This window comes from Gymnoscopelus braueri (genome assembly GCF_963280865.1).
Source record: "Gymnoscopelus braueri genome assembly, chromosome: 9".
Lineage (NCBI taxonomy): Eukaryota > Metazoa > Chordata > Actinopteri > Myctophiformes > Myctophidae > Gymnoscopelus > Gymnoscopelus braueri.
Genome location: NC_137610.1, coordinates 33,912,221 through 33,925,134, shown reverse-complemented (window position 1 = coordinate 33,925,134; position 12,914 = coordinate 33,912,221). Strand labels below are relative to the sequence as shown.

Genomic DNA, 12,914 nt, shown 5'->3' with positions numbered 1-12,914 from the left:
TGTCCCCGCCAACTAGAAGCCTGCGCAGGACTGTTTTCTTAGTCCCGCTCCCTCCAGCTCCCGTTGGATTTCTGACAATTCCCGTCCGTTCCCACAATGGTTTCATTTCTGACCGCCCACTCCTTCCCACAGCAAAATGTAAGTACCATCTAGTCCTGCAATATTTCCATTGGGACCCAAATACATTACAAACAGAAACACAGAATATGAGAGAGAGAGACAGAGACACCATTTCAGCACCACGGATAGCAACACAGTGGGCTGGGCTTACTGCTAGACAGTAGGTCATTTATTAATAGATGCATACAAATGTTTCACGTTTATCGGTATTGACGTTTCGAAGTTATGTTCTCCTGCTCTGGTTCGTTTCCATTTTGTCAGTAACGATTGAGAAACCTATCCAAATTAGGGATGCACTATTAAACGTTCATCATATCGGTATCGGACGATATTAACTTAAAAATGCATTCTCTGTATCGAACCGCATGAACACTGCCAATTGTGTTCGCTGGAGAGCCCGATAAAGCCGGAGGCACCGATGTCAGGAAGCAAACTGGCCTCTGCGGTGGTGGGTGAGGTACTGTACCTCTACGCCACCTGGATGGCCCAGTATGTGAGCGGTGCTTGTAGTGTTATTGTGATGGTTTTGTAGTGTTTCCGTACCGTCTCCAGTTGCTCCATACACATTATGTGGACTGAGATCTTACATCCAGCACATTTCTTCCTGGCCACAGATTTTTGCTGCAGGGGGGAAAAACAATCACAGCAGGTACTGTATTGCCTGATTTAGAATTGGTTACATGCCGTGCTACGCACCAAAGATAGCACATCCAGAATCTCAGAACACGTCAAGCTGCGACGCGTTGTGAGCGTATGTATAACAGAGTTGTATAAGTCTGGAGTTATCAGAAGAGTCTGGAGAAGTCAAGTACGCGTGGATTAAAGCAGAATCAAATCTCACGACTGAAAATGTTTGTATGATCAAGTTCTAATGTGTGATTAGAGAAACAGTATGGAAAGGAGCTCACCTAGAGGAACACACTAGCGCTGATACCTAAACAATTAACTCACTATGTAACATTATGATGTTTTAGTAATATTGTTCCTGCTGTTCTACTGTACATACTGCCAACCAGGTGAAGAAGTCACAGACTGAGGCTTTAACCTTTGCTTTTATACAAAAGTACAAAATATACGAATATGCTTCTCAACACACTGAAATCAGTCGTGGCGACTGAGAACTTTAATCCATGAGTACATCTGATTGACTTCCTAGAGCAGTCAGCAGTGGTCAACCAAAACCTGCATTCAAAGTCCTGGTAGGACTGAAAATCAGTTGTCAAGTCAATGGTGGCTCACCAGAGTCTTGGCGATGCAGTGCTGCTCTCCAACGTAACAGAAGTCTCCAGAACCGCTGGTTTCAAACCAAATATGATCACCAAACAGAGCATTTTCCTGGCAACAGACACAACAGGGAGTAAAGATACCCGTCTTGTAGTTTTTGGATCCATGTGTAGAATAAATAACAGCTGGGTTTCTGGTGAGATGTACTTTTAACTGAATGAAATGGCTCCCTGGACAGTCAGTCAATGACATTCTATTAGACGTATATAGGTGTGTATGTGCGTGCGTGTGTGTGACTCACGCTCCAATCCACTGTGCTACTTAGTTCTCTGTGTGTTTCAGCTCCGCTGGGGGCTGACACACTGGGCTGGGCTGCAGCATGCTGTCCAGCTGGTTTACCTTGGGCCTTCCTGTCAAGACACACAGACAAACAGATGAAGAGACAGACAACATTTGAGGGCTACAAGGAAAAAGATGAAAGTATTAAATTATTATTATTAAACTACTCAAACTTTAAAAACTCACATTTAGATCCCCAGTTCTGTAGATAGAATAATATATTACATACACACATATCTTACATGGCTGAAACAAACAGTTAATGTTGATGTGTTTCCAATGTGTGAATGAGGTTAACTTGAGAACACCAAAGATTTGACCAAAAGTCATACACACAAACACAGGCTGAAAACACAAGTGATCCAGCCTCATTGTTAACATTAGCCACAAATGAGTTATCTTTTAATTAGCCAGCTACACAGAGGATGTTATGATGCGCTGAGGAATCAATCTTATTCTTTCTTTTTCTTTCTCTCTGCCTGAATGGCCATCTCTCTCTCTCTCTTTATCTATCTCTCATGCCACAAGTGTGAACAATCAATTACCAAACTGAAAAGAAGCTGTTAAATACAATCCCAAGGAACCCGGCTGAGGAGAGACAAGCTCTGCCTCAAGGCCACTAGATTTTAGGTTCCTATAGAAGGTGAGGGGGGTCAGGGATTACATACAGCAGGAAAGTACTCCAGTTGTTGAGCTGGGGGTCACAGTATCCGGGGCCCCTGGAGAAGGCAGGGTGATGGAGGTAGCACAGTGACGTCCTCCTGCCTTTACCCGGCCAGGGGCTGCCAGCCTTCACCACCGTTGACACCTTCCTCTTCCTCCGCTTGTGGCTGGAAGGGCGGGGCTGAGTGTAGGGCGCAGAGTCAGGGGGTAAGGCTAAGAGGAGGGAGGAATTCCTTCTCAGACAACGAGGGGCCCGGATCAGGGACCGCGAAGGGGAAGAGGGCAGCGTGGGGACGGGGGAGGCAGAGGAGCTAGAACGATTATAGTAGGAAGGGCCTTCATCCTCCTCAGCCAGCTGCTCTGCCTCCGACAGAAGGCTGCTATCTGATTGGCTGTCGCCATCATTGGTGTAGTTGTCATCGTCTCCATCTGATTGGTGGCTGCTGGAGCGAGACAGAGTCCTTGCTCCGTCCCTCACCTCCACCTGTTGTTCTCCAGCTGGTAGCCCCACACCAAACCCCTCCTCCTCTTCGGCCATCTGGATCAGACTGGCCAATAGCATCGAAGGACCCAGCAGGGGGGTGTCAATGGTCCTAAGTTTCCCAACTTTCCTCCGCCGGACAGCAAATCGCGGATTAAACATGGGGGTGGTGGTGCTGGAGCGCCTACGACCATGCCCCACCATTTTGCTGCGATTGGCTGACTTGCCAAGCCTCCCACCCCCAGCACAGCGTCCCCCTATGAAGGGTAGCATCCCCCGTTGCAGCTGGAGGCTGGAGCGTCTGCGCTGTGATAGGCTGGATGAGGCCACGCCCACACTGGACCGCCGACGGACCTTGCTGGTCGGCAGAGCAACACTTTGCCTCCGCTGGGGACAGGCTGTGTCCTCCGTGTGGCCCTGAAGCCCAGTCTCCTTCCTCTTAAAGTGACGCCGGAAAAACGTGTCCATGTTGGAACGTCAGCCAGCAGCAGGTCAAACCTCTACAACTGGCAGGGCAGAAACCAGTCAGAAACTATTAGTAACTAACTACAGATCTAGAGTCCTGACACCTACGTCGCACCGCCGATCCGACCAATATGCACATACTGTATATGGAAATCTCTGTATCTGTTAGTCCGCGTCCTTTTCATGCCCATATATGGAGATCTCTGATGTCATCAGTGATGCCCATACATGGGCATGCCCTCTTTTGTGCCCATATATGGAACTGACTGATTTGTTTGCGCCTGATCCCATGACGACACATTGAGGTTAAACCAACACACTATATTTGGGCGTAGCTGCATTGGGAAATCCTTATATGGTTATGGCTGAGTCATAGTGACACGAGCGTGACTACGTGGTCCCCCGGCCCGCCCACCGGCCCGGTCCTCCCTTAAGCCACTTTTTTATAGGATAACCTGGATCCTTTCTGAAACAGAAACGATTTAATAACTAACGCTCAGAGAACATCAACACTTACAAATAAGAGTTTGATGCACCAGAAACCAGTCAGTCTGGGATACTAGTCATAACTAGGTTAAAGGAGCACTTCTATCATTTTTTCAACTTTATCTTCATATAACTGGTCTTCACTAATGCTCATTATAAGATCTCTCACTGTCTACTCACTCTGTGTCTCAGAGGAGGGCTGTGACAGTTCAGAAACATGCCCATCTATATGAAGATGAGGTTAGAAAGGTGTGAAATGCTCATTTAAGAAACAACTTTAACAAACAAATTATGAAATAACATACAATCAACTTCTGTACTAGTACTTTCATTGGGACAGGAGATAAGCTTTGAAGTGATTTTTTTCTTAGTTTGATACTTGATTATGTAGTGCCAACACTAGGAAACAAATAAGTGACATTTATGCGGCAAGAAGCTGTGGTGTCCTTGTTCTGAAATTCAAGGAAGAGAATGCTTGGTGATAACTAGTCACTTAATCTCAACCATCCCAAGAGAACCTCAGTACAACTAACAGGCCCACTGGACTCTCAGCTCCAAACCACCACCCACCCACACACCCACCTCTCACTAAACCGTAAACACAAGGAATTAAAAAAAGAAATGCAATCAATGAATAAATCCATTCAAAAGCTCTTTTAAAAGTAGGCCTATCCCATTAACGGCATACCAAAATTCTCATGATAACAGTTGGCACGCAACACAAAATTAGTATTCTAAAACGGCTAGTCCCATTCCTCGATTCTGATTGGCTGGTTTCTGTTTAGTAGACGTAATATATGAGACTATACTCTACACCTTAGATCAGTTTCTTTATATCAATCCCAGGTGCGTTATTTCTTTCCACAGTGATCCAGTGTGTCTGTAGCTTAACTAAGTTAAGGGGAGCGCTTGATTTCCTTACAGACCCCGGCCGTGCGGGGCTTCTAAGCTCCGCCTGCGAGTATAGGACGGTGACTGAGTGGCTCCGGGCAGGGCTTGTAAAGAAAAACATTATACTTTATACTTGGCTGAAATAGCTAATCAACAAGCACACTACGCTTGTAGATTGGCTATTTTCGGTATGCAGTGTACAGAATCAAGTCTTCATAAACTTTCAAGGATCCCAGTGACCAAGTAATTGTCTGTCTACTGTCCACGTTGTCTCTGAACCTTGTATTCCTTACAGTTGGTTGAAACTAGTAATGTTGCTGATCTAGGATCTGGACATACAGTAACAGTATGCATTAATAACGGTGGACTTGATGGCACTCTCTGGATAAGATCACCAGATAGACACCAATGTAAAATGTTAACAGCTTAATAACAGGAAGTGATGTGAGCAGCAGAGAACAAGGAAAACCTGTATGTACTGATTATCGTCAGGACAACCTACCAGCAGATTAGTGACCTGCTGGGAAACAATCCATTTATAGCACCTTCTCCTCCGCTTCCTGTGTTGTCATCTAATCAAGCGGCACCTTACTGTACGTGGGCATGGTAGCCAGTGGGTAGAATGCCTGGCTCTAAAGGTCTACGGTTCGATTTCACTATTGCCAATGTTAGGGCAATATGACTTCAAATCAATATGGTGATTCATTCAAACTTTTGACTCCATTATGATTAGCGAGGCAATGCGTTGTGAACTTGTACGCCATTTTTGTACGGCATCATTGTACCATTGTATTGTTTCGCATCGATTTGTTGATATTAACAAAAGAAAGAAAGATATATATATATATATATATATATATATATATATATATATATATATATATATATATATATATATATATATATATATATATATATATATATATATATATATATATATATATATATATGTACTGTATATAATATATACATGTATATATATATTATTATGTATATACACACACACACACACACACACAAAAACTGCTTTTAGATTTTTCGATTAACCTATATTAGCAAGATTAAGTCGGTTATTGGTTCCAAATGTCGGTTTTGATATATTTTTGGTTCATTGCCCAACCCTAGCCAAAGTGTGTCCTGGCAAAGTGGCCTTAAGCTAAACACGGATTCACTGAACCATTAATATTATTTATCTGTTCAAAATGTTTCGTCATATGATCATGTTGCTTGTTGACAAATATTATATATATTATGATATAGATAATCCCAGGCTATACTTAATCTCATATCACAATATCAATACAATATTGATATATTGTCCTATTAATTCAGTCAAACTGTTTTTTGAAGTCTACAAAACAAGCAGTTTCCCATTCGTGATCCAGCTCTCACCACAGTACAGCATTGTGACCGTTTTGGTTGCATATGCTTATGTTACTTGTAAAACGTATATTAGAGACTGACAAATGCCAGATTTATTTGTCCAATGCTGATCCCGATTTTTTAGTCCTAGACCACCGATTACCAATGTTTTGACTTAAGTTCTGAAAAAGATGATTTTCTATCTAGAAAACAATTCGAAAAAACTTTGATTTGATTAAAGTTGTATTCAAGCAAAGAAATAAAAATACAACTTTTTTTTTGACTGACAAATTTAAAACAAGTATAATATATATGCAAATAACATTTAACTTCAATTATACAATGCAAACATACACACATAAACTTAACTTAAAGGTAGGGCACGTGATTTTCTTTGGTTAAAATAAGTGTTAAATAGCTCTATATTCTGATAGTACAGATTACTACAGTATAGTGTGTTTGTTCAGTAACAGGAGTGTTGATGTCTCTCCAGCTCTTTAATAAACAGAACATGCATTTTCAGGTTGGGATACAATTTTATCCAATCAGGATAGGGAACTCAGTCAGATTCAGATACAGATTAAACAAGTGAAATTGGAAGTGATGACACAAAGAAATGAGCAGACAAAATTGCAACTGGCACACTATAAAATTTAAGCTGATAAATGGGTACGCTCTCCTGATTGGCTGACATTTTGTCACCTACCTGAAAATGGATTTTCTGTTTATTATAGGGCTGGAGAGACAGGGAGACTCCTGTTATTGAACAAACACTCTAGAGCAATGATTATTATCAGAACATAGAGCTTTAACCTTTTAACAAAAAAACTTTTGTTTCAGCCAAAAAATATCAATTACCCTACATTCAATTTAACCAGATAAGCCCTATTAACATTTTTACAACGCGTCACAACTCGAGGCCTTTTGAGCTTGTAGATATACTATTATTGTTTTGTTGTTTTTAAGTTCGCCTATTTGACATGACGAAAATACAGACGTCAGCTTTAAAGGGGTTAAAATCAGGAGCAGGACAAGCAAATAAAATAAAGTTTAAAAGAATGTTGGTGCTCTTTACATTTTGGTGAATGCTCCTAATTTTTGGTGCCGATCTTAACTTTTTGAAATTGTGAGTACCAGTGCTCAAGTTCAAGTTCCTCTTTATTGTCATTCATAACTTTACATCAGAGATGCACAGAACAAAATTACGTTGCAAAGGCTCCGTTATAAAAAACACAATTCTGTGCTACCAAGTCAAGTACATTTTGAGCCCTAGATCTTTTATAAACATTCATTGATCACTGATGAATCTTCACAGGGACAGAATTGCCACACTCAATGACAGAAATAAAATCACACCAACCACAATGCTCCATTTAAGGCTTTGATATTATTTCCGCTCTTTCAGCCAATCATACTATATTAATAAACTTCTATCAACCTATATTACTAGACTTCTTATCAACCTACTGTATATCACCAGACTTCTATCAACCAACTGTATATTTCTAGACTTATATCAATGTATGCATTTCCCTTGTATCAACCTTTATTACTTACTTTCATCAACCTATATTACTTCTATCAACCAATATTACTATACTTCTGTTAACTGGTCCTAGGCAATACTTCTATCGATCATTATCACTAGACAACTATCAATTATTACTTTACTATACTAGCCTTCTATCAACAAATATATGACAATTATTTTCAAATTATATTAGTATACTTCTACAGAGTATCAACCAACATTACTATAATTCTACCAACCTACTGTAACTGTCAATGTTACTTTATTTCCATCAATCTCCTAGTTGCTACACGATTGTAGCAAATGTGCAATTTGTTGTTATTATTAATGTAGTTATCTGTCAGGTAACTGGTTTTACTATCACTACCTACAGGCGATACTAGTAACCTTTAACAACCCGAGACACAACATCACAAAGCACTGAACTAACCATGTTACCGACGAGTTAACAAACACATCTTTGAGCCTACAATTGTAACGTGTAGACATAACTAACTATAATGTAAGAGTAGTGGCTGTATACAACCTGAGTCACCCGTCAGTCCAGCTGTCAGAGAATGAATGAAATGGAACAACAATAGATAAGAATACTGAGAGAGGAGAGGAAAGTGAGAGAGAGAGGCAAAGGAGACAGGGGGGCAGGGCACTATGCTTCGGTTTTTAAAATAACACGGTCTGCTAAGTCTGGATGAACACTCTCTAAGCTTATGAGTGAACACCCCCCTCCCCACCACTACATCGACCACCTGAGTCACATCTCTTCAGGCACAACATCAACCCAAGATTGGTCTGTCTGTCTGTATGTCAGTCAGTTTGTCTGATCTATGGACAGTTCTGTGTCTTTTGTGATCAGCTCACTTGAGCTGCTGTATAGATGAAAGGGCTGGTATCCCATAATATTCCTCATTAACACTTCAAGGCTATCAAGCTGCAGTGTTCTGGGTCTATTTAAAAAAGCTAAACAGCAGCAGCTTGAATGATAATTTGGCAAAAAGCACAAAGAAAGACGTCATGTTGTCTCTGGTAGACTTTAGATTACAGACATTCAATGAATCAAAGGACAGCTGTTAACATCAACACTGACTAAAATTAATTCAGTCATGAGCCAACTAACTGGCACACTAACTACAGTAACTAACGCTAGCTAGACAATAACAGCCTCTGGGAGACAGACCACATTCTGGTGGCCATTTGTGCAGTTGTCAGGGGTTGATTGGCATAGCAACCAACCAGCCTTGTGATTTGTATTCTGTGGCATTTAAAAAAATATATACTAAATCATAGGTCCAATTAACTAAATGAGTATCCTCCGCTACACATGGATGGAGTCACCAGCTGCTTCTTTTCACCTGACAGTGAGTTTCATTGGGAGAGGTAAACACACGCGGAGGAACAAACCATTGGCCCCAGTTCCCCTCCCTGCTGAACAGGCGCCCTAACCAACCAGTAGGAGTCACTAGTGCAACAACAAAGATCCCCCTGCTGGCTTCCCACCCAACACTGCCAATTGTATTCTTTGGAGTGCCTGGTCAAGCCGGAGACACCACTGATGCGTGATTTGGGAACTAACCGGAGGTTTTGGCAAACCCCGCCCCCGGAGAGCCGCTGTAATCAAAACCCTGACCGTCGCCATTGGCTGGCTCTGTTTCCTGTTTCTGTTAAAATACGCTAGTCTGTTATAGGTATAGGAGTTTAGAATAGAAATTATTATAAACTATATAACAGACTAGCGTATTTTACTGTAACAGTAACAGGAAAGAGCCAGCCAATGGAGACGGTCGGGGCGCGGTTTGGAATACAGCGGCTCTCCGGGGGGCGCGGTTTGGAATACAGCAGCTCTCCGGGGGGCGGGGTTTGCCTAAACCTCCGGTTAGTTCACAAATCCCGCTCCACTGATAGGAAGCAAAATTGGTCCTCTGCAGTGGAGTACTTTTATACTAGCAGCAGGGCTCTATGGATGGCAAGGTCGAACCATCTGTCCGTTCTATAGTGCTGGGCAATGTATCACTAATATGTCAAAATTGTGATATGAGACTAGATATTGTCAGAGATTTTGGATATTGTAAAACATGGCATAATTGTTGTCTTTTCTTAAAACTTCAAAACGTGTATACATTTTTCCACAGAATGTGCAGGTTCAATCTCTTGCTCATTTGGCAAATGGCTGGAAGTGGTGCAGTTGATGCAACAATGACAACTGAAGTTATTAACAATTAAACATGTTAATAGTCCTCCAAACAGCACTAAACAAACATGAACAACAACCTGATAGATATCCGCCATCATTGTTGTAGTTTCCCAGCACAAGCAAGCAACAATGGTCATGCGCAAATTGAGCTGTGGCGTCATCGTTTCTCAAACTCTCCACATGTCTACACTAGCAGCCCCCCCCCGCCCCCCGGAAATCTCATTTGTATCTGATTTCAAAAACACCATATTCGTGTGGCTGAGAAGCCCAAACGTACAGAAACATTTGTGTTTAGGAAAATATCCAATTACGTGTAGCCCGGGCGTGAGGTCATCTGACAAAAAAATAGTTACATAGCTCAACTATGCACATCTTTCTCCCTTTACCCCGGGTGGCACAGGAGTAAAGTTCTTGGGGTTGTGTGCCTCCAGCTTGGCCGAGTGTCCACATGAGCACAATTGGCCGTGTCCACGAGAGGGAAGCCAGGTGGGTATAGGGCAATGCACCAGCAACTCCTATGGGCTGGGGTGTCAGCGGGGGGTGTTGGAACGATAAGAGTAAGATGGAGGCCCTAAGTCGTCCCAGTGGGGGCTCCTCACTGGCAGGGGAGCCACGAGGGCCAACAGTGACAAACAAGACTAATGAGAAAAAAAGGGGGTGAAATATTTTCTCTAAAGATATATATAAAAAATGATGCACACCTCTAGGTTGCCTTTGTTCTACAGAGGCAGCTAGAGTGTCTAAAAGACTAAACACAGATGCTCAAAAGCTCCAGAGCTTTCATTCTAGTAGCCAGGCAATTATCAGCGGAACATACCAAGTACATTCTGCATCAAAACATCCACATTCACCTCTTTGCAACACCTTCCACATTCAACTCCATCATATAAATATGCTTTGTAATTCTGCATCAGCACCTGCTGTGACTAATCCACATTTCTATTATTTTAGTCTTCTCTTATTCCATCTGCCCATGAAACCTCAAACAGATACAATGCAGAAGTGCTGCCATCTAGTGATGAGGTCTGTGTCTTGCAAATAAAAACCTCAACTTTCATCCCAGCACACAATGGATTAGAAACAAACAGCTATGTGTGTCTGTCTATCTAATATGAACAGGTCCTTTCAACATTTAGACAAAAAAATATTATCTTCAGTTCCCAGCAACATTACTATCAAATAAGAGTAAGGAGCAGCACTAGGATCAGAGACATAGTGGACAGACAATATTCTTGTGAGTTATCCTAGAAAAAGTTCAATTTATACTCCATTACAACCAAGCAACACTGTAGTGTGATTTAGTCGAAATTTGGTAAAAGAATAGTTATTTGTTTTTATCAGTCACAGAGCAATAAGAGTGTATAAAGTTAGTTTGAGAATCCACCAGACTAACAAAACAAGTAGTTATTAATAAAAGATTAAAGTTATAATACAGTTCTAAGGTACTACGACTAGTAGTAAGTGAAATGTAAACAATGTTGAACAATGGAAACAACAAGTCCTGGGGACTTGTTGTTTCCATTGTTCAAATCTTCAACAGTTAGTGACCTTAGACTAGGATGTAGTGGTGGTAGGATATAACATGTCTATGTTGCAGCCAAGACAAAATATACAAAATATAAGATATACTGTTCAAATTGTTTGTCTTTAGTCACTTCTACAGTGCTCCTGCCTTACCCGACACTGACTTCTAAAGACAAAATTATACTTTCCGCGCCCGCATAGCGTCATATGACGTGAATTTCATCACCAGCTCATGTCCACGGGGGCATCCATGTGCACCCTAGATTTTGTGTGAACGCTGACTGCATGCGTTAGAACAGAAACATGGACTCTCTGTTGAGAAGTTCAGAGAGAAGATCCATTGCCACCCGCTCTAAGGATAGGATAAGGATAATTCCTTTAACAGGTCCGTTCATGAAAGTCCTTGCGGTCTTGTTTCCAATGAGGGCCTGTGAGCAATTAGGGGTTAAGAGTCTTGCTCAGGGACAAATTTCATTTCATCGACACATTTGCTGGCCTGGCCTGGAATCGTACCTGGGGCAACCACTTCTCAGCTATGGCCGCCCCTTGATGTTGCTCTATTATGCTATGTGATGTTTACAATAAAGGATTTGAACCTGAAGTGGTGATTATGCGAACGGCATCAGCCTGCTCTCCGACCACGTGGAACAAGCACATGAGCTCCCGAACAGAGTGGAGTCAGAGTGTGCCAAGGTTGACCTTCGGCTAAATGCCCCAAAAAAAGAGCTTATCACCTATAACGTCCTATCGGAACATTCACCTATAACAACAGGAGGTACTGCTCTGAAGGAAGTCAAGGACTTCAAATACCTGGGCTCATGGGTCAACTCAACTGAGAAAGATCTGAAAGTGAGGCAGGCACTTGCATGGGCCCTGATGCCGTTCAGGGATGCCCTGAACGGCATCCCTCAACAAATCAAACTCATATTCTTCTATGCAACGGTAGAGTCTGTTCTCCTATATGGCAACGAATGCTGGACCCAGAAACCAAACCTGCAGAAGTCTCTAGACGGGGGCTACACCAGAATGTCGCATGCCGTACTTAACATCAGCAAGAGTGGACATGTTACCAAAAAGAATCTGTATGAGGGAATACCAAGGGTGAGCGAGAAAATAGCAGGAGAATGAGACTAACAGGACGCTGCAAAAGACATCAAGAACTGCTAGACAGCAAATTGGTGCTGTGGGAAGTGGGAACAAACACACGGGCACCGGTCACGAGGACGACCCAAATTAACATACGTGGATGGTGGACATACTCAATAACGATGCAGGAGCACAAAGTACAGACGAGCTGGTCAGATGTACAGTATGGAGAACCGGGATGAATGGAGGCGACGATGGAGGGCTTGTCTGAGGACGAGAGAGATGTTCGTTCGATTGTTAAATGGTAAAAGCAGAATTGGAAAATAAATCGCCTCAAAGCTTTTCTGAAGAAATGCATTAACATTTGAGGTCTTCAGAATTACAGGAATGCAAAGAAATAACAGACGCAAGTTAGAGTTAACTAGGACAGTAGACTACTCACAATGGCTTCTTGCCATGGCACAAGTCTGTCAGTTGTCTGGGAAAAAGGTAATTAAGTTGTACATTGTATTGAGTGCAGCTCGTGTTGCTCTTACTCTTGGAACCCATGCGTG

The 12,914-nt window shown here is 42.1% G+C and overlaps 1 protein-coding gene across 3 annotated transcripts in view; it reads right to left on the bottom strand.

The window, feature by feature from the left end:
• dgkzb (diacylglycerol kinase, zeta b) overlaps nucleotides 1-12,914 on the bottom strand; it is a gene marked incomplete at its 5' end in the record, with an annotated part of 47,637 nt that overhangs the window by 20,395 nt on the left and 14,328 nt on the right. For 2 of the 3 annotated variants that reach the window (XM_080437105.1, XM_080437104.1), the window contains 3 exons: nucleotides 664-741; nucleotides 1,360-1,455; nucleotides 1,646-1,754. In XM_080437105.1, coding sequence (XP_080293231.1) covers nucleotides 664-741; nucleotides 1,360-1,455; nucleotides 1,646-1,754 — 283 coding nt within the window. Of the gene's footprint in view, nucleotides 1-663; nucleotides 742-1,359; nucleotides 1,456-1,645; nucleotides 1,755-2,351; nucleotides 3,296-12,914 lie in introns of those variants that run through there. The other variant, XM_080437103.1, reaches the window with a different exon arrangement.